This window comes from Rhineura floridana, chromosome 12, assembly GCF_030035675.1.
Source record: "Rhineura floridana isolate rRhiFlo1 chromosome 12, rRhiFlo1.hap2, whole genome shotgun sequence".
Classification (NCBI taxonomy): domain Eukaryota; kingdom Metazoa; phylum Chordata; class Lepidosauria; order Squamata; family Rhineuridae; genus Rhineura; species Rhineura floridana.
This window is the reverse complement of record NC_084491.1, coordinates 45,427,315-45,448,987: the sequence shown is the minus strand read 5'-3', so window position 1 is coordinate 45,448,987 and position 21,673 is coordinate 45,427,315. Positions and strand designations below refer to the sequence as shown.

The 21,673-nt window shown below is 55.5% G+C and overlaps 1 protein-coding gene across 17 annotated transcripts in view; it reads left to right on the top strand.

Moving 5' to 3' along the window:
* The window catches only part of PHLDB1 (pleckstrin homology like domain family B member 1), a 43,078-nt gene that overhangs the window by 5,092 nt on the left and 16,313 nt on the right, over positions 1–21,673 (top strand). For 12 of the 17 annotated variants that reach the window (XM_061592866.1, XM_061592865.1, XM_061592860.1 and 9 more), the window contains exons 1-6: positions 221–356; positions 7,760–8,117; positions 14,461–14,586; positions 15,065–16,428; positions 20,756–21,025; positions 21,474–21,614. In XM_061592866.1, the coding sequence (XP_061448850.1) occupies positions 318–356; positions 7,760–8,117; positions 14,461–14,586; positions 15,065–16,428; positions 20,756–21,025; positions 21,474–21,614 (2,298 nt within the window). In that variant the 5' untranslated portion in view covers positions 221–317. Of the gene's footprint in view, positions 1–185; positions 357–7,759; positions 8,118–8,147; positions 8,900–14,460; positions 14,587–15,064; positions 16,429–20,755; positions 21,026–21,473; positions 21,615–21,673 lie in introns of those variants that run through there. The other 5 variants (XM_061592852.1, XM_061592868.1, XM_061592867.1 and 2 more) reach the window with 2 other exon arrangements.

Below are 21,673 nucleotides of genomic sequence, written 5' to 3'. Positions count from 1 at the left end.
CCAGCTTGGGCCCAAAGAGGTGCTGGATGGATTCTCCTCTGGGGGGACCAGGGCCACCTTCAGCCCCTTGGCTTTCAAGTTCCCTGCCTTCTCCCACAGGGAGCAGCACGGCGGAAGAGCCACAGGGGAGGCAGCAGCTTGCCCACATCCTGCCCAGCTGAGTAGCTGCCTGTTTCTCTTTGCAGGCAGAACAGTGCTGGGCTCAGCTGCTGGGGACATTGTGCTCCAGGGGGCTGGCGTGGCAGCCAAGCACTGCTTCATTGAGAACATGCACGGGACTCTCACTCTGCACCCCTGTGGCAACCCCTGTGCCATAGATGGCTTGGCAGTCACTCGCCCCACACGCCTTTCCCAAGGTAAGGAGATTGATGGATTGTCTGGTTTCCTCGTATTTATATCCAGTGGGAGCATACAGCAACTAATTATATAGCTCAACAACAAAAAAGTAATGTTAACAACATCGTAACGGCACATACGGTCTGAGTAGAGGTGGCAGTTCCTCGGGAGCAAGTGCTCAGGTGTTGTGAGGTGCCTTTACGTGCTTTACGGATGGCGCAGAGAATTGCAGATCCACAGTGTGCCCTGCAGGGTTAACGGACTATGGGGCATCCTGGGTTCCCAACCTCTTTGCAGTAGTGAGCTCCTTTATCTTGGAGGGGCAGGCAGGAGCAGAGAAAGTATGCTCGTCCCGTTCTGTGCCCCCCTGGCCCTCATCTGCCATGCTTTCTGCTGGGGGTTGTGGGGCTCACTTTGCATGTGCCTAATCAGAGTTCAGCCGGCCATGATGCAGCCCAAAGGGAGTCCTGCCAGTTTCAGTCGCGGAGGCCCAGGCACGACTCCAGCATAGGCTGCTGTTGCTCAGGCATCGGTTCAGTTTGGCTGTGCCTGCTCGTTGCCTTCGAGGCTGCCTTAGGCCTGCAGCAGGGAACCTGCCAGGGACCTGCTGGCGTGGCTTTGAGCTACCCCTAGTGCAAGTGCGTATGGCTTTGTCGGGGCAGGGCATGCAGACTGGGGGGCCCTCCGTCTCCCCACAGCCTGGCTTGGCTCAGCTCTGCCTTTACATTTGCTGGGACCTGCCCTTGGCTTGGCTCAGCCTGGCCTAGCCTGATGAAGGGGGGGGGACTGCTGTCAGTAGTCCCCTCCTTAGCAAGGATTAGGTGGCTGTCAGATATCAAAGGTGCTTCCTGACAGCTGCAGCTCCAGCATGTGGGCGGCCCAAACAATGGCCAAGCCTGTCTGGGCCGTAGAGGGGAACTAGAGGAGAACAGGAGGCTGGGGGAGGGGAATCTAGACTTCAGCAGTGGCCCAAGGGGGACTTGGTGAGCCTCATTCCAGGGGGGTCTGGCACCACCTCTAATGACCCCCCCAGCATCCTGGCTCAGCTGACTGAGCAGCATCCGCTGGGCCCAAAAGGAGAGTGGTCTCCTGATGCTGAGGGAGGCTCACTGCTGGGACCACCCAAAGATGCTAGCTTGGCAGCATTGCCATGGCAACTGTATCTGTGGCTCTTTGTCCTTGGCAGGGAGGGAGGGAGGGAGGTTCTGCAAGCATAAACAAAGGGAAGTCCAGCAAATACAAACAGTGGCACACCCAGGCATGGAGGCGGAATGTCTTCAGCCTCCCACGTTTGGGTTTAGAGCTGTACAGAGTGTAGCAAAGCACTGTCTCTACAGACACACAGACACTTTTGCTGCTCCTGTCTTGTCTCTGTGGCTGCTAGTCACAGCGGCAGCAGCGGGGGCGGGGGGGGCAGCTGTTTCTTGGCAGAGGCCAAGCTGCCAGTTCCCTGGAAGAGCATGTCACTGGCAGTTCTGTGCCACTCACTTGGTGGTTCCAGCCAGACTGGGCAAGCCTGCACGGGATGGCTGTGGTCTCCCGAAAGGCGGACCAGACAGCACAACCTCTGCGAGGGCTGCACTAGGGTCTTCTGGGCAAGGGACTTGCCTGTGCTAACCCAGCTGGCCCACTTGGGATCTGCTCCCCAAGGTCCCTGCTGGTGGGCAGAATGCCACAACGCAGCCCTTTGGGTTGCTGCCCCTTCTGCCAAAGGCGAGGAAAAGACGAAGGCTCTCGGCAGGAATCCTGAACCTCTTCCCTGATGCCAGGTTGTTGGTCCCTCTTGGCAATGGAAGATGGAGGGCACATGGGCGATTTCACCATGGGGGTGGGGTGGGGACATGGGAGGGCCTGATCAATAGTGTAGATGCTAACTAGTAGAGCAGAAGGGAGAACTGCAGGAGGGCTGGGCTGAGCGACTGTCTAGGACAGCAAGCTAGCTGGGGGATGGGGAAAGAGGAGGGGCATGAGGGGCCTTTCAGAGCTCCCTGGTACATGACCTTTGGTGGTGCTCTCACCTTAGCACCAGTAGGGAACCTGCACTGAATTCCTGGCTGGATGGGTGCGGTGACAATGTGAGCGGAAATCCCGGCTCACATAATACGTTGTGTGAGAGGCAGTGATTTTGCTGGGAGGGCTGATGAGGATCCAGATTGTTCTTGTCTGGCCACCAGCCTGGCACCCCTTTCTCCAAGGAGGAGTTGTAAGGGCCCTGCTGATTCAGGCCTCCTGCCTAACCTCCTGTGTCCCCAGTGGCCAACCTGGTGCCTCTGGGAAGCCCACAAGCAGAACCTGAGGGGAATCACCCTCTCCGGGGGCTGTTCCTGGCACACCTGGAAAGTCAGAGGTATAGTCGTGTAAAACAGCCATTGTGACTCACAGCCATAGACATCCTTTTCCTCAATGAATAGGTCCTATCCGCTTTTCATAGCCATTACCACACCGTGTGGATGCTCCCTCAGGTTTAACTATGCACTCTGCAAATTTATCTCCTCTTGTCTGTTCTGAATCTCCTACCCATTCATCTGAATTGAATGGCCCCAGTGGGTTCTAGTGTTGTGAAAGAGGGAGGAAAAACCTCTATCCATTTGCCTCACACCAAATGTAATTTTATGCACCTCTCTCATGCCCCCCCCCAGGACTACAACCTGGGAGACCAGGGTTCAAATCCCCACGCTGCCATGAAGCTCACTGGGTGACCTTGAGCCAGTCACTGCCTCTCATCCTCAGAGGAAGGCAATTGTAAACCCCCTCTGAATACCACTTATCATGAAACCCTATTCATAGGGTTGCCATAAGTCAGAATCGACTTGAAGGCAATCCATTTCAATTTTTAAAACACACAGATCCCAGTTAAGATCTCTGGGGCACCCCATGTCTTGCTTCCTTTCATTGGGAGAACTGTAGATTTATTTCTGCTCTCTGCTCCCTGTTTCTTAACCAATTTCTGATGTGTAAGAGGATCTTATCCCATAGCTGCTAAACTTACTCAGGAATCTTTGGTGAGACACCTTGTCAAAAGCTTTTTGAAAGGCACAATCTCTACCAAATGACCTGTCCACATGTTGACACTTTTAAAAGGCTAATGAGACTTTTGACTTTCCCTTGCAACTTCCTTTTTACCCTTCGCCTCATTTTTTTTATGAAGTTTCCTTTTTTGAAGTGAAATGTGAGTGTGTTGGACTTTCTTGGTAATTATCCACTTACATCCCACAACAAGTCATCGGTGCCACATAGTATTAAGTCCACAGATGCCTCCTCTCTGGTCGGTTCCAGGACCAACTGTTCTAGGGCGCGGTCTTTTAAAGTATCCAGAAAACTGACCTCTTTGTCTTGACTGGAACACTCACATGCACTGAGTCCATGTGAAGGTAACTGAAGTCACCCATTAGCACAACACTTGCCCCTTTGGGTGCCTCCCTGCTTTCATTCTTGGTCTCCCTGAACACTTCTCAGGAGAGCGACAGTGTATCACCAGCACTCATTTACTGCTGAGGGTTGGTATTGTCACCCACAGCAATTTTGTGGAAGAGCGTGCCCATTTGGGAAGTTGCCCTCTTGAAGACCCGTCCTGCTGGGTCAGGCAAAGTGGCATACCCAGTCCAGGATCTTCTCTCTCTCAGTGGCCAGACAGATGCCGATGGGAAGCCAACAAGGAGGAGCACGAGAGCAGCAGTCTTCAGAGGTTTGCTGCCTTTGGTCCTTGAGAGATGACAACTTGCCACTAAGAGCTTTACTGCCCCCCTTGAATTTGTCCAATTCCATTTTGGAGCCATCTAAGGTGGTGGCCGTTACTGCCTCTTCTGGTAGCGAATTCCATAGTCCAGCTGTGTAGTGTGTGAAGGACTTTGGCATTAAGAGCAACACCACTTCCATTTTATCCTCACAACAGTCCTGTGAAGTTCGTAGGGCTGAGAGAAAGTGACTTTCCTAAGGCCATCCAGTGAGCTCCACAGCTGAGCAGGGGTCAAAACTGGGTGACGCTCCTACTACAAGGCCTTGCTGGGGTGCTCTTTTGCCCCCTGGGCTGCAGTATTGCCTGCAGGGGCTATTGGCTGTCTGGACACTGATCCTACAGACATGAGCAGGTGGCAATTCATTTCCGAGGTTGTGTGTTTGAATTGCCTGCTGATTTTGGTTAATTTGGGATTTAAAATATTGAATTGATACATTAGAGTCATAGAGTCACTATGTGTTCAAGTAAAGAGCTCTGTTGGTCCATAAGAAAAATTAAAAACTAATTTTCTATTAAAGTACCTTTATGAGGTCAGCCAAAATATCACAAAATAGTGAGTACTTTGTGTGTGTATGTTGTGATGTCCAACCTAATGAAAATATTGTCCTAATGAGGTTCTTAAATTGATGTTCAGGGTGGATGCAAGCCCAGTGCTAGCACATGGCCAGGTGGGGCACTGGCCCGAGGGCCCAGGATCGCACACAGGGTGGACCCTCCCGGGATAAGCACAGGCCAGCAGCAGAGAAGGGAATCAGCGGGTATCGGAGCAGGCAAGCCCTGGCCAGCTCTGCAGCGTCTGTCCTGCTCAGCTGGGCCGCTGCTGCCGGGAAAGAGAAGTGCCAGGACGACGGCTGCTAAGGAGCTGCCTGGCCTGTCTGAGTTTGGGGCGTGGGAGGAGGCGTGGAGCTTAGTGGCAGAAGCGAGGCGATGCTGAGGGAAGGGGCTGAAAAAGAGCCAATGCCTGTTCTAATATCTGCTCAGAAGTAAGCGCTGTTGAATTCATTGTACACTATACACACTTCTTTATAGGTGAATTGTAAGTGAATTTATTGTGAATGTGTTTTTTTGAGAATTTGGAATTTTTAACTTTTTAATCTACTGTTCTGTCCTTGGCTTGCCCTGCTGCTCTGTTAGTGCCACGTGGCAGTAAGGAGTTTAAGATTAATTCTAGAATGCCTCCTACTATCTCAGCACAGTTGAGTAAATGGTGTGTGCAGGGAAAGGGCTGTTGCAGCATCTGCCTTGCAGGCAGAAGGTCCCTCAGGTTCAGCCCCCCAGTGGCATCTCCAGGTACGAGAGGTGCCGTCAGGGACTGAACCAGAGAGACCTTCTGGGACAGACTCCTGCCTGAAACTCTGGAGAGCGGCTGCCAGTCCGTAGACAGTACTGGGCTAGATGGACCAATGGCCTGACTCGGTATAAGGAAGCTTCCTATGTGAGAATTGAAATGTTTATTTGAAATGCTTTTTTCAAAGATCTTTGCAAATGACAGGAAAGGATGGATTCAACCCCCCCACACACACACACATTTTGTCTGTGAAAACATTAAAGTAGAAAAGCCAACAGAAACGGAAAAATGAGAATTGTTTCTCAGTACATTTTGTGGAAGAGCCCAGGCTCTGATGCTATTCATATAATCTGCCTATCATTAACGTGGTAAACCAGAATAAATTCTTAGGAGCTGAGGCCTACAAAATAGGTAGATTTACCCCAACCAATTAAAATAAATCAAAATTTGTGTTTATTTTATAAGGAGGTTGCAATATTGGGAAAAATGTTTCCTTTGAAAGGGGTGGGGCCACAAGGGAGGAGGAATGTGATTTGAGGAGGAAAGGGAGGGGACAAGGGCCCTCTGATACCCAGTGTCCGAGGGCCCCCAGAAACCTGGAGCCGGCCCTGGGTGGATGATAGCATTATGCAGCTGGACGGAGTCTGTTTCCTGCTGTTGGGTGCTTTGATATTTAAAAATAATATAAACCCCCAAACCAACTTGCTTGGACCAGAGGGGAGTGCTTTGGCGCTGCCCCAGGAAGAGGCCAGGGAAGCACATGCCTGCATCAAGAGAGACGCAAATACTCAGGCACCCATTTTGCACCCACATAGCACTGCGAATCCCCCCACTCGCCAGTCAGTCCCACATCTCCTCCTGCTGCTGACGCCTTTCTCTTGTTGGGGAAAGAGAAACTCTGGTATGCGTTTGATATGGAAGTAGCACCCAAGGAACTGTATGGGGATGGTTGCTCTTTGCAGAGCAAAGAATGGGGTTCTCCAGTTAGTGACCTCCTTAAGGACTCCTCCTCACATATTTTGTAAGGATCTCCTCCCTCTCTTATACACCCCACCACCACTCAGGGCAGCCAGCCATTCGTACAAAGATCACAGTGTTCATTTTTTCCAGAGACTCCATGTTTCCTGCCTGAATCACTCTTTTTCCCCTGCCCCCAGTTCAGCCTCTGGAAAAAGAATTCTGTTGAAAATATTTTCAAAAATTAATAGCCTCGAGGCCTCCCTTGGATTGAGAAAGGAAAATAGTTGAGCTACTTTTCTCCATGATTTGAGTCAATCCCAGACACACACACACACACACACACACAGATGTGCTCATATGGATTCCTCCCTGCCTCCCTCCCCACCACATCGTGCTGCTCAACTGTGATCACACATGTGGGAGGGAGGAAAGGAAGCCGTAGCTGCAGAGAGCCCAACACCATGCAGAGGGCCCTGCAATGGCCTGATATTTTCCATGTTGGTAAATCCCACCACAGCTTTCCTGGCTCAAAGCACATCATCTCCTCCAGGTCACTTGATGGCTCCCCCCAAATGGCAGCACAGGAAGAAACTGTGAGTGTCTTCTGCTCCCGGAGGTTGAAGCCAGGGTTCCTGGGGATTTCCCCACACCCTGGCTCTTGTCAGCCACAGCCATAGCTAGGGGCCGAGCCTGGATTGGGGACCTCTCTCTCCTTTCCCTTTTTCCTGGGGGGGAGGGGCAGAGAGGAAGCTTCCCAAGCCAGAACAGCCTCTCCCAATGACGGGCAGCTCCTCCCTGCATTCTGAGGAAAGGCTGGGCAAGATCCCTGAAAAGTGGCCCGCCAGCATATCGTCATGCCCAGAATCTCTCCTCTGAGTTACAGCTGGTGGCTTCTGCTACTGGGCTGTGGCCTCTGTGCTTTTACTTGTAGCAAGGATCCGGTGCCAGTTTCTGGAGGCCTTGCAAAGCCATCTGGGGCCTCAGCACTGTCCGGCTCTTCCTTTGAGGGAGCAGCTTCTCTTTCTCCCAAGCATGGCTTTATTTCTTTTTCACTCATTTCTTTGTTCCACTTATACTCCCCACCCCTTCAACAGTTTTCCAGGATGGCTTAGAAAAAGTTAAAACTTACAGTTTTAAAAAGCATATAAACCAAACACTAACATGCTACAAACGAGCAGTTTCAAAGCAGCCTGCAGAGTTTTTTAAAGCGACCAAGCATGTAATAAAAAGCCAGTTCTGGCATCCAGGTAGGTGCCTCCACGGGAAGAATCTGCCCCACTGCATTTATGCCCCAGAGCAGTGGCCTTGTGAAAGTTTGACCTTTCAGGTGCAAGGAGCACACAGCTACTTTGCTTTCTCTGCCTGTTGCCATTTCCCCTGCTCTACTTTCAGGGCTCAGAGTTGGCTGTGATGCACCCCATCTCATTTTCTCTTCACAGCAACCCTGCAAGGAGGTTACGGACAGCATTCATAATGCTCCTCCCCCACTGGTGTCTGGTGTCCTGCTTGCTGCCTCTTGGGGGGCTTGTGGCTCTTTCTCTACAGCCAACACAGCTGAACCTTTGGGGGTCCCATTAATTAATTCATGCTGTCACTTACTCTTTGACAAGCTGAATCTGGAGGCCATCAGGGTGAAAAGACAACAATTCAGGCCTCCTGGCTCCTGCATGGTGTTCTTTGGCCATGATGCAGGCGGAGAAGGCACTTCAGAGGAACAAGAGTCCACACTGCAGGGGGATTTCCCTCCCCCCAAACAGAGGGCAGTGGGCACTAAAGAAGAGCCCAACGTTTCACTGCGTAAGCATGAGCCCAACAAAGGGGAGGTAAAGACGTTTGGGGGATCCTGGTTCTTTGCCCTCTTTTTTCAAAGAGGTGTTGGATTCAATGCTGAATCTGCTGGAAGAGCCACCAACACAAAAGCGTCTCTTGAAAGAACAAGGGCAACTGAGCAGCGTATCTCAAGAGCCCTAGATGGTACCCGGATTATCATCATTAGCACAGCATCCTCCCAACAACCCTGCAGGCAGGCTAGTATCATGGCTGCCTTCCCCACAGCAACGTTGAGCCACAGAGCCGCCATTAGCAAGCCTAGTCAAGGCAGAACATGGGGGAAGCGGCCGGCGGGTTCCAGCCTCAGCCTCGCGGGGCGCCCTCAGCCGCTACCGACTTGCATGGACGCGCAGCCAAGCCCGGCTTACAGCTCCCTCGTTGCCGGAGGGCCCAGCGTTTCTGCCGTCCGATGCCTGCTGAACGGACCGGGCCCTGCTGGGAAAGGCCCTTTGCTGCGGTCTGCTCTGGTCCCCCCGCCTGCCCACCCGTGCCGGCGATGGGAAAGTGGGGGAGGCGGGGATCCCCCCTCTTCCTCCGCCTGAGACCCCAAAGTGGCCCGCCCCGGCGGCAGCAGCAACGGCGCCCCCCCCCGCCTTCCTTGCCAGGCTTGCGCGACGGAGAGGAGGAGGAGGAGCCGCCCCCTGAATAGACCCGCCAGCTGGGGCCGGGCTTGGCACCGCCGGGGCGGGGAAGGCGCGGCTAGCCGGGATCGGGCGCGCAGGGACACGGCTGCACGACGGCGGCGGCCGGTGAGTGTGCTGGGGCGGGCGCGTGTGCGCCATCGCGGTGCCTTCCGAGGCAGAGTCGGCGGCGGCCTTGGGCTCTGCCTCCGCGAGGCTGTCGCAGGGGCGCTATTTTTAGTGGCTCCAGCGGCTGAGGCTCGACCGGCTCGGAGGTGATGCCGGTCCCCTCCCCCGGCGTGACGCGCTGTAGCTCCCGGCGCAGAGAAGCTGGGCTTGCGCCCGGGGCCAAGAATAGGAGCGGGGCTTGGGCCCGGTTCCGAGCAGGCTCTAGCCGTCGCGTAACCGCGCCAAGCGGGCGTGGGTTTCCGGGCGCCCCCCGCCACGTTGCGCCGGTCTCTGTCCTTTCTCAATGAGCGGCTTTAAGCTGGCCAGAATGGGGGCAGGCAGGCCCTTGGGCGGTGCGCCTCCGCTGCCCACAGGAGGAGACGTGGCACTGTGGGCGCATCCTGTGCTCTGGAAAGCGCCCCAGTGGGCACCTTCGGCCGCCTGCCCCCCTCGGCCTCTCCGGGATAATTCCAGCTTCCTGCCTGCCCCCCCCCCCGCTGACGTAGTGATGCCACCAGCAGTTGGTGGGCCCTGTGCAAGAGGCCGCCTTCATGGTGGCCTGGGGCAGATTGCGCACGGGGGTGGCTGCGTCTCTGCTGGTGGGAGCCAATTCTGGGGGTCCCAGGATCCCTGTCCAGTCTCTGAGACTTGGGGGAAGCAAGACCAAGAAGGTTCTGGGGCGGCCAGAGTGGGCAGGGCAGGGCAGGGCAGAGGTGGTGCAATGATGCTTGCACCCTGCATGGATTGGACTGATTCCCTGGTTGGATGCTTGCACCCGCTGGCTGGCTTGCACCAAACAACTCCAGGTTGCCTAGTAACTCTATCACTTTTTCTGGGCCATCTTGGCTGGTGGCTCTTCTGGGCTGCATGTGGCTACCCAACATTGCAACACCAGCCAGGCTTGAAGTTAGACTGTTGGCTAGTTTGGACCTGAAAATAACCAACATGTCATTAAGTCACTTTTTGCAGCCACAGTTTACTCTCTGCAAAGAAGTGCTAACATTTTGTCTTGCAAGGTTGTTGTGAGCAAGATGAAGGCTGTTATGCATTGCAGCCTATTTAATGTGCTATAGAACTTATAATGAGGAGGGTCTGTATGTGCCTCTCCCTGGTAGGCAGTGGGGATCAGGGGTCCAGATGGGGAGCAGCTCGGCCTGGGGTGATTTATCTCTGAGATCCCAGCACAAAGACCCAGGGATGCTGTGGAGCAGGTTGGGAAAGGGGGGGAACCAAAGAGATTTATAGAGCAGATTGCTGGGGCTGGGGGACGATTTGTCATGTGGCCATGCTGCTGCTCCAATGAGCCCAGAGCTGGAAGGGGCACTGAGCACTGGTGACATTCAGGCTGCCTCCTTTTCTCCTCCAACCTGGCCGAGTTCCAGATGCTGCGCTCGGACTGCTGAGAGCCACTGCCTGCCTGCCTCCCTCCCTCCGCAGGACAAGCCACCTGTTCTTTTGCTGGTGCTTGCTTTTGCGTACTTCCGCCTCTTCCCAAGGTTGGGGCCAGGTTGCATGCAAGCCTTCCTTTCACCTTGCCTTAAGGAGAAGAGCTGTTTCCCAGAGGCTTTGTGGATGGGGCTTCCAAGGCGCCCCCCACTTGCTCCCTAAGAGAAGGCTTCTTGTGTCACAGCCATAGAACTGCAGGATTCATTGTTGTGTTGCGGAACAAGTCTGGCAGCGCTCCTATGGAGCTGATTGTGGCGAGGCAGGGGAGAGATTCAGTGAGGCTCCTGAAGAGCTGGTCAAGTGGCCCTTTCAGAGGAGATGCAGAGGCAATTGTTCTCCTGAGGGAGAAACAAGCAGGGATTCTCTGGCTCTTGATAAAGCAGCAATTTCCTGTTCTCTAGGATTCTGCCAACTCTGTCCCCATCTCTACTCAGGCAGCTTTTACAGAACGTAATAATGTCATGCACAACATCAGGCTTTTGTTCCACTGCTCATCTTCCACTGTGATACGTGTTCCACTGTTTGCCAGCAATACCTTCCTGCATTCTACAGCCCAGTATTGGTGCAAAATAGTAATAAATTGATACAAACATGACATTGGAAATGGCCAGGCTCAGAAACCAGGAGAAGAACATTTCAGCTTACCAGTCCCCCTGTTACTGCCCTTAAGGTGGCCATCATTGGACGAAGGAGCTGTCCCTCCAATTTTGACATGGTCCTCCCCCTTGCGCGCGCAGGCGCGCGCATGCACGCACAGGCGCGCGCATGCACGCACGCACACACACGTAACTCAGGATTACACTGCATGCCTCTGATTAAGTGGACTCAAGCCATAAACCCTTCTGCCATAATAAGTGTCTTGTGTCTTTTAGCAAGATTTAGTTTGTGTGTGTGTGCTGCCTGGTATGGATCTAGCTGTTCTTCTGGCCCCAGTTTTTCTGTGAGCGTTTGCTCTTTGCGCATCTGCACAGGGTCGGGATGAGGTTCTCCCTGCCCCTCGTGGCAGTGAGTGCATGGGATTCTGTGGTTCAGGCTCAGGGGACTCGCCCGCCCCCATGCATTCCCATGGCGAATGGGGTGGAGTGACTCTTTGTGGAATCCAGGAGCACAGCGTGGTGGTGTTTGCAAGCTTGATCTTGGAGGCAGGGTGGTCGCATCTGCCTCAGAAAGCGGCAGCCCCAGAGGAAGTGCAGCCTGGCAGGGATTCCTGAGCTGGGCTCAGCGCCATGCTGGCCTCCAGTGCTCTGAGGGGGAGGAGGAAGAGGGTCACTCAGTATTTTGATGGAGCGCAGGAAGGCTCCGTTTTTAGTAACCTTCAATTTCTTTTGTTTTAAAAATGGCCAGGAACACTCTTGCCAACACAGCATTTTCTGTGGCTCAGGAATGCATTTTTTCTCTCTTTCTGGCTGGTGTGGACGTGCCCTGTCCTGGCTCTGGCAAGGGGCAGGCAGAATACCGGGATGAGTTGTGGGAACTTTCGCTCCTTGTGGCTGGGAGGCTTCTGGTGTTGGGCTCAGAGGGAAAGGGGTTGGGTCAGCGAGGGCCAACTTTTTCTGTCTGTCCCCCTTCCTAAAAGAAGCCACTTCCACTGCCTGCTTTGTGACTGATCAAGGAGGCCAGGAGGGGAATGTGAATTCCTGGTGACAGCCAGGGGCTTTGTGGCTGTAGGATGTCAGCTGAGCCACCCAGCCCTTGCGTAAGATAAACGCCCTCCTGGCTGTCAGTCTAGCAGCGGGCAGGACATGTCATACCCCTGCAGGTCCCAGCCCCATCTTAGAATCGGGGGGGGGCAGGGCCTGAGCCTCTGAGTGAATCCAGTGCCTCCAAGAACACTGGTGTGTGTGTGGGGGGCTGTCTTCCACACTTTGCACCCTGCACATGCGACTGCACATTCCACATAGGTGCTTCAGGCAGGAGCTGGCTTGTCTGTCAGTCAGGGATCTGGCATCCTGCTCCCTCAGGTGCTGAATTCTGCAGCTCCGCCTCTGCCCACAAGCCAAGCCTCGTGTCACACCCCTTGTGTGCAAGGCAGCTCACCATAGCCCTGCCACTCACACAGCTGCTCAAAGGCTTGGACAGCTGGCCTGGGTTGGGAGTGCACGGCTGGGCCCCAGCAGGCATTCCTGGGCATTTGGCAACAGCCAGCTCTTCTCACAGTAGACGCTGCTGCTATTATTTCACTTCAGTCTGCCTCCCAGCTTCTGAACCCTGTTGGCAGGTGGCTGTTCCTAGGAGGACCTCCTGCAGGCCAGGCCTGTCCTGTCCTGTCCCATTCCTTTAGTGCTGGGGGTGGGGAGCCTGTGGGGGCCCTCCAGATGTTGCTGGACTACAACTCCCATCATCCCTGACTATTCACCATGCTGCCTAGGGTCTGTTGGGAGCTGCAGTCCAACAACATCTGGAGGACTACAGGCATGTCCCAACCCTACTTTAACGCTTCCTGATACCTGATGTGACACACTAATCAATGATGCCTTTATGGGCTCTGGTAGGATGATTGCATTATCTATAGTACTTTCTTATGATCCATTCCGCTGTTGTTTGCAATTCGGGGTTGTCTGTATTTGTTATGGATGCTCTTGGAAGTCACTGATTCATAGGGTTGCCATAAGTTGTAATCGACTTAAAAGCACATAACTACTACAACAACAGATACAATAAAACAGGTTTTAAAAACCAAAACCACCTTCCTGGTAGCTGTTGCTGTTTTCTTCTGGCCTTTCCTGCTAGTAATCTGCCCTCAGAGGGTCAGATCCACCCCATACATTAACATCGCATTTCTACCGCTTTAACAGTCAGGGCTTCCCCCAAAGAATCCTGGGGGCTGTAGTTTGTCCTTCACAATTTTCAACATCCTTGATAAACTACAATTCCCAGGGTTCTGTGCAGGGAGCCATGAGCTTTAAATGAGTGGTGTGCATGTGACACGTTGCCATGTAACATCTGGCACCCGCCGGATATATGTTCCACTGACCCCACAAGAAGGGGCCTGCCCTGCCGTATCCTACTTGTGAGGACGTCTTGGGGAAGTGACAAGGGCCTCTCTTTTCCTGCCCCCTGGACATGCCCTTCAGAGGGCCAGGTGTACCTGGACACCAGCCGTTGGGCAGAGGCCCTGAGGTGACTTCTCCAGGGGCCGAGCAGAGCAGCTCAGCTCTTTCCAGCAACTTTGGTGTGTCTTTCCATTTTCCAAGGGGAACTGGGTTCCAAGTGCAGTGAGATGGACAAGGGGCAAGTTTGCTGTGGCCCCCTCCTCCCCAAAAGTGTATGGCGCTTCCAGTCCCCCAACCTACTTGTACCTTGAAAGGATGTAGAGAAAGCAATTAGGAGACAGCTTAGAAGGATAGGATCTAGAGTGTATTTAACAGGGTGGGGAAAGAGCAGCAGTGCTGCAGGTATCTGCCTCTAAGGGGGTGGAGTCCAGGAAGGCAAAGGTGTAGCGCAGCCTTCTCCAACCTGGTGTCTTCCAGATGTTTTGGACTACACCTCTCATCTGCCCTAGCCAGCATGGCCTGCGGTGGGGTTGTAGCTGAATGCACCTGGAGGCGCCATGTTGGCAAAGGCTGATGCAGAGTCTCCCGGGCCTGTCTCTGGCTCCACAGCCCTGGGGGGCTGATCTTGGAGGCCTCTGGCTCTGCTGTGCACCCCAGAGGTGGAGCTGCTGCCAGGGAAGGAGGCTAGAAGGTGGCCTTTGGGCTCCCTTCTTTGGCCACCTCTGGGCTCTCCTCCTGCTCCCCCCTTCCTCTCGGAGGGGCCACGCTGTTCTGCAGCTTCACAGTCTGTCAGCGTGATCCCAGACAATGTCTTAGTAGGGTGGAGTTCCTGCTTGGACTGTTGCGATGAGGTGATGTTTATTTTATTTATTATTTAATTTGTATCCTGCCCTTCCTCCCAGCAGGATCCCAGGGCAGCAAACAAAGTGCTAAAAACACTTTAAAACATCGTAAAAACAGATCTTAAAATACATCAAAACAAAACTGTGTTAAAAACATTTTAAAAAACACTTCTAAAAAGGGTTAAAAACATTATTAAAAAACATATTGTTCATGGGTGATCTCTCTCTCTGTCTCCCTCAGGGTGCATGATCTGCCTGGGCCAGTCGACCTTCCTTCGGTTCAACCACCCGGCTGAGGCTAAGTGGATGAAAAGTATGTTTCCCGGTGGGGGGCAAAGCCCTGCAGCCCAGCGTGGACCCATAGCAGGTAGGGGGCTTGCAAGGCTGGAGGAAACAGCCCAGACTTACTTGGGATAGCTACACGGCCCTTTGACCCTCGGGCTCTGTGTCTTTGCTAGCCATGGGGTGGAGTCCCCCGAGGGCTGAGTGGGACGGAGCTGCCCATCTAGGGATGTCATGTTGGTGGGGGGACCTCTCCTGTGGTGGCAGGTCTGGAATTTCTGTTGTGAACTGTGAAACATCATAGCTACCAACTCAGAACTTGGTGACTTGGGTCATGTCCAGAGAGTCTGTGCAGGCTTGCTTTTAGAAAAGTACATTTCCCAGAACATTCTTTTTGCAGGGGGTGGATGCGTTTTAAATGTCTGTTGTGTATGCCTGGAGGCACAGAACCCACAGATAAGGGCTAGGGGATACTGTATCTAGAAAAGCAGGGGGAAGAGGAGGAGCCTCTCTGTCCCCTTTCCAGAAGGCCTTTCCCAGCCGTCCTGTCTGTCTCTCTGCAGAGGCGCAGAGGCTGGTGAACGGCAACCAGGAGATGGCCGCAGCCTCCCGCCGCAGCCACAGCGCCCTGGTCAGCTCCATTGAGCAGGACTTGCAGGACATCATGGACTCCCTCGTTCTGGAGGATGAAGGGGGCTCCTCCAAGCAACTCCGCCCCCCCAGCAGCAACAGCAGCAGCAGTGCTCCATCGCCAGACTCCTCTGTGGTGAACGGCAGGGGGGGGCGCTTCCTGCTGTCCCCACCCCAGAGCCCCGGTGCCATGTCTGTGGGGTCCAGCTATGAAAACGCCTTGCCTCCGTTCTCTCCTCTCTCCTCCCCGGCCAGCAGCAGCAGCTGCGCCAGTCACTCGCCGGGCAGCAAGGAGCAGGGCCCTGCCATCCCCCCGGTGGTGCCCGTCCGCTCCTCCAGTTACAACCACACCTTGTTAACTCCCCCTGGTGGGCTGAGCCTGGACCCGTCAAGCAGCACTGGAGGTCCAAGCCCCGCACGAGAGTCAGGAAGTCCGAGGATGGCGCGGAGGGCCACGCAGGAGCCCCCCTGCAGCCCCCCACCCAGCCGCAGAGCTCGGCCTTCAGTGGAGAGTCCTCGCCCAGGCCTCTGCAGCTCACCTCTGCCTGCGCTCTCCATCACCCTGAGCGAGACTCTGCCAGGAAGCCCTCGGGCACACCCACCCACCAGCCCGTGCTTGGCAGCCAAGTTCCAGTCGCCCTCCGCTCCACGGACCAAGGGGGCAGCTCTACAGGAGAGGCCCCCCAGCCCCTTCCGGGATGGCCCCACCAGCTCTTCTCGCCAAGGCCTGGGAAAAGGCTTCCTGGCTGCGGAGCCTGCAGGATTTGTGCCTAGCAGCCCGCCAGGCCGGGCACTGCAGCCCCCTGAGAGCCCCCGACTCGCCAAGCGGTCACTGGAGAGCATGCGGCAGCTGCCCCCCCTCAGCCCCACCCTGTCCCGCCGAGCAGCATTGCCAGCCACCCAGAGCGGCCCCTCACCGGTGCAGGCCAGAGCCACTGAGGCCCCCAGCACCTGGCGCAGGGAACCGCTGGAGGACCTTCCGGCTGCCCCCTCCTCCTGCCTGCGGGGCCACAGCCCCTCGCCCACCCCGCTCGCCCCAGAGCCTGTTCCGCGCAAGCCCAGCCGCACAACGGGCCTGAGCCCTGCCTACAGCCTGGGCTCTCTGACCTCGGCCTCACCACACCAGAGCCCTCGCTTGCACCGCAAGCTGTCCGGGGGGCTGGATCTGCCCCTGGGAGGGGCCCTGCGGGAGAGGAAGCACAGCATCTCCGAGCTGAGCAGCAATGAGGGCGACCTGCGGGAGTTCCACCGCTGGCAGCGCCAGGAGCGGCTCCGAGAGCAAGAGATGGAGCGGTTGGTGAGTGGCCCAATGGGGGGGGCCCCTCTCCACTCCCCCAAGAACGTCACTTTCTGTGTCATGGTGGGGTGAGGTGTGGGTAAGACGGGGGTGCATGGGCGGCTTCCTCTTTGGCAGTATGTTCCTGTGGGTGCAGAAGCATTGTGGGGGGCTCCCTTGGTGTATGTGGAGTGAATGAGGGGAGCCAAAGGAACAACTATTCCTAGGGGCAGGGGGGGCTGCCCTGTCAAAGAATATTGAGGATTTGGGGAAGATAGGACACTGCTTTATATTGTACTAAGTCAGCCACTTGATCAATCCAGCTCAGTGTTGTCTACACTGGCCGGCAGCAGCTCACCAGGGTTTCAGGTGGGACATTCCCAGCCCTACCCAGAGATGCTGCCGCTGGGGATGGAACGGTGCTCCTTCCGCCTGCAGAGCAAATGCTGTGCCGCTGGGCGACGGCCCGTACCTTTCCATTTGCATTTCCTTGCGACCAGCATGGTACAAGGTCCGTTCCTTTTTTTTTTTTTTTGGTGGTAGTGATGGAAATCATTGATTTGTCTAGAATTCACAGCTGCATGCATACCAAGCTGTGAGATCCAGTTACCAAGGTGGGTCGGGGGGGGGCAGCAGTTGGGTGGCCGGAGTCTTGTGCAAGGCAAGCCAGAAGGCCGAGGCAGGAACACCTGCGTGCAGATAGTGTCCAAACCACAGGAAATTTCGCCTGTGTCTGCAGGATGTCTCAGGACAAGCGCCTACATGTGGAGAGGAACCAGGTGGGGGGGTGCGGGTGTTGTGGCCCCCTGCAGACGAACAACAAGCTTCATTCCCAGGCCACACAGCGGCCGCTCTGGGGGGTGGGATGGATCTGATTACAGGGTGGGGGAGGCGATGTGAGTGAGCCTGCAGCCCCAGGCCTGAAACAGAATGTTTCTCTGGGACTTTCCCATGAAGCCCAGACTGAGCAGGCTTTACTGCCCCCCCCCCGCCCACCAGGCATTTGCTGCCTTGTTTTATGCTCCACCTGCCTGGAATTAACTCTTCACCTCCCTGTCTGGTGCCAAGCACCTCCTAACGAAATACTCAGATGACGGTTTGTCGCCTGGAGCTCTTCACTGGCCCCGTTGCCCCCCCAGGAACGGCCCAGAAGGGCCCTCATCACACTCACTTTGGCTCTCCGTGTCTTTGACCAGGGCCCACAACGAACCCCCATCAGCTCTTCAGAAGGCATCCTGTGGGCCAAGCCCCACATCCTGCTGAGGATTCCCTACTCGGAATGTGCTAGCGCAGACTTTAGCAGGGCAGTGGCAGGGGGCGGGTGGGATGGGGAGACAAGGGAGTGGGGGGGGCTTGCCCTTCCTGCTCCTCTTTGGGCTTCTTCGTAACATCCAGAGCTGGACATGTCCGGCTGGCCTGCACTCGGAGTGTCATGCCGCACAGAGTGGCTGTGGCAGATCCTTCTTTGTAGGGGGCAGAGGCAGTTATGGAACTTCTGCTTCAGGTCGGGAGCTGGGAAGGTCAATTCCCTTGGACTTCCTCCCCTCCTCCTCCTCCCCCTCCCCAAAAACCAAGAGAGGAGGAGCCACACGTGGGAAGCCTGGAGTCTTAATGTTCCTAGAAGGGCCGCTTTTCTCTTGCACGGAAGCTCCGCCATGCCTCCCTGGGTCTGGGCCCTCCCTAGCAAAGCTAACGCTGGGGCAGCTTGTTGTTGCCTCTTCCTTGCTCAGCCACAGAGGCCTCTGCCAGTCCTTTGTGCCCGGCGTGGAGAGGGCGGGAGGCAGTGCCGCACAGCTCTTCGCCAGAGTGGCTCTGCACCCCCATTGCCCAGTGGTGCCCTCGTCTCAGGCCTGCCTGGCTCAGGGTGGAGCATGCATCTTGTGCTGCTGGGCCGGCTCTGCCTCCCTCCGCCCCCCCTCGGCTGGCCGGCTCTCCCCAGTGGCTGGGCAGTGACTCACATCTGCTAGTTGTTTGCACAGCTTGTGTGAGTCATAGACTGAGTGGTGAGGGTGGGGGTTGCTGCCTGGCCTGCACCCTGCCATTAGCTCCCTTTGGGTCACCTGCTGGGACAGCAGCCGCAGCGGAGAGTTTTGGCTCTTGGCTTTGTGGAGGGAGGCTGGTAGTGTTGGTGTTCCTTGCTTCCAGGAGGCCTGGAGGGTGGGTGTCAGATGCCGACGTCAGCAGTCACTCCGGACTGCACTGTGAGTACTTTGTGTGCGTGCATGCGTGCATGCACAAATCCCAGTGCTTGCTCCCCCCAGCCCGCTTGGCCCTCTACACAGCTGAAGTCGCACAGGGCAAGGACAGAATAAGTGTCGCTTTGATCTTTGTAGGGAGAGGGTCTGGGGAGCGGAGTGCTCTGGAGTGCCCAAGAAAGCCTGCTCTAGTCCTGGCGAGGGTTTGCCAGGCAGAGGATCCTGCCCCCCCCCGTTGGGCTACAGGCAAAAACTGGGATGCTCCCCTTGGTAATGAGAGGAAGACTTTCATCTGGGGTCTGTGCCCTGAAAGGAAAGTGGCAAAAGCTCCTGGCTGGCAATTTTGGGAGCCCCCCCAGCCTTCCTGTGGTCTCTCTCTCTTTCCCTCCCCCCTCCCCAAAGACCTCTTCTGCCCTGCTTTGCCTGCAGGTGGCCTGGATCTCTCTGCAGGAGCCAAAAGGCTCATAGAGAAATGGGGGACTTCCAGTGGGGTGGTGAGATCCAAGGGTGCCTGTTGGTGGCTCCTTCCTCTGCCAGGGCACCTGACGTAGCCAAGGCTCCTCTCTGAGGCTGCCCAGTCATGAATCAGGCCCCTCAGGAGGCGTATTCTGGATGCCATTAGGGATGGCAGGCAGACCTGAACTGCGGAGTGCATAACCTCTAGGATGGCTTCTTGCACCAGCTGCGTTGCGTGAGAAGGGCCTTCCCTGTGGTGGCACTGTGATTACGCAAGCCACTCACCAGGGAGATTTGCTAAGTCCCCTCCTCCCCCTTAAGATTTTCAGGCCCGCTATGACCATCTTCCTGCTTTAGGAAACCCTTCCAACTGTCTTGATTTGTTGGAGTCCTATGGTTTTTTCATTGCTCTGTATGCTGGATTAGATTTTTACTTCATTGTAAAAAGTATTTATATACTGCCAATTCATACAATATAACAAGGGGGTATACAGCAATATATACAATCAAATATAAAATGCTATATAACACTAGAAAACTATCACTGTAATGTTTGGCTGATCAAAATATTTAAACAGCTGCAAAGGCCTGTCAGCATAAAATGGAGACGCCTGAAAGTCAACAGTGAGGGTGCCTGCCGCATCTCTGCTGGAAGAGTGTTTCCACAGCATGGGACCAGCAACACTAAATGCCTGACTTCTAGGGAGGCCAGTTGGGCTTCTGTAACACGGGGGGCAACTAAGAGTGCCCCTCCGGATGATTTCAATGATCAAGCTGGGATAGAAGGGCTCAGGTGGTCCTTAAATTGTAAGTTGTATTTATGCCGGGTTAATATTGTGTGCTGCTGTGTGAAGCCTTTCAGTAAACAAGCTGCTGGACCAGGCCAGGGTGGCTCCATCCCATCCAGCCCCGTTTCCTACAGTGGCCAGCCAGATTCCCTCCTCCACTGGAAGGGCACAGAAGCCACAATCTTGCCCTGGCTGCCTGCCTGGCTACCTGTTGTCTTTCCCTCCTGCCTTGCCGCCTCCCACAGGATCCAGGAGGAGGTTTAGTGTGCCTTGTGTGCTTTCCTTTGCCTTGCATCTCCTGCCACTCATTTGATGGGCCCCGAAGTTCCCGTTATGAGAGAGGGAGGCAAGTCTGTCTCTCCCTCTCCTCTCCTCGTGTTGCAGTGAAAGTGGGAGTCCTGAGACGTTCCTGGCGGATTCTGTCCCATTAGCTGGAGTCACGCTGTGCATTTCTTTTGGTTTTGGTTTTGCATGCACCAAAACTTCTCTGGCCAGCTTTGTCTATAGTTAGTGAAGCTGGGAAATAAGTCATTCAAAGGGTTAGGTGAAAATATGGAATGCCACATTCTCACCTTTCCCTTGTGTAACAGTCGGGGAAACCACCTGCAGGGGAACTTGGCCATGAGAGCAAAGGGCTTGGGATGTGGGGGAGCAGAGCCTGTGGAGCTTGAACTGGGCTGCGGGGATTGTGTGTTCCTCGCCGTTCCTGGGGGTTGCTAGCAGACAGAAGCAGGATTGAAAGGATCCATTGAAGGTTGATGCAGGCCAGAATTTGGCATGGCATGCATGAACCTTGATTGGATCCCCTGATTAACAGCGGGGGGGTCACCTGTGGCGCCTGTCGCAGAGCCTTGGGCCTTGGGGGGATGCACACAGTGATGCTCCTTTTGCCTCTCCTCCCTTTGCTAGGAGCGGCAGCGGCTCGAGACCATCCTCAGTCTGTGTGCCGAGTACACGCGCGGCGATGGCGATCCGGGCCGCGAGCCCAGCACCTTCCTCAGCGTTGCCGAGGGCACGGCCCAGTCTGGGAGGAGGTCTTCCAAGGGCTCCCTCGGACTTGCACGAGGCAAAGAGCAGCTAGCGGGACCCTTGGGCCTGCGGGAGAGGGAGGGCCTGGAGCTCGCGGATGAGGACCGCCTGAAAGAGGAGAGCAGCAGCACTGAGAGCGCCAGCCAGGAGGTGAGGGAGGCAGGAGGTGGGCCCAGCGGCCGCTCTTGGCGCTGGGGACAGAAGCGAAACAGGCCGCCCTTGCCGGAGGACCCTTTTGTATCGTGTGTGTGTGTGTGTCCCCGCAACACTTGCAGCAGGCTTTCCCAACGTGCTGCCTTCCAGCTATTGGACTACAGCTGCCATTGGAGTTGGCTGACCATTGACCTGGCTGGCTGGGGCTGGAGTCCCACAAGAGGCTGGGGAAGGCTGGCCTGGAGAGGGGCACCCTGTTGGCCAGCCTCGGTGTTCTCACAGAGGAGAGGGCTTGTGAGCTCCCCCTCCCCCTCCTTGGGGAGATGAGAGAGACGTGCCTCCCAGGTGTGGCGGGGAGCCTTTGGCTCACAGAGTCCTCGGCCGGAGTGTTGGGATGTGGGGTCGTGGCTGCACTCTTTGCTGAGTTTCCAAACTGTCTCCACAGCATGAAGAGCCACACAGCACCAAAGCCAGCCAGGAGGCGGCCCTTTTGGAGGAGGAGCGCGCCCGGGTCCTGGCTACCGTCGATCAGCTCAAGAGTCGCGCCAAAGAGCTGGAGCAGCAGCTGCAAGAGACAACCCAGGAGGTTAGGCGGCGGCAGCAGTAGCAGCGGGAGGGGCAACATTAGGGGGTCTTCCTCCTGGG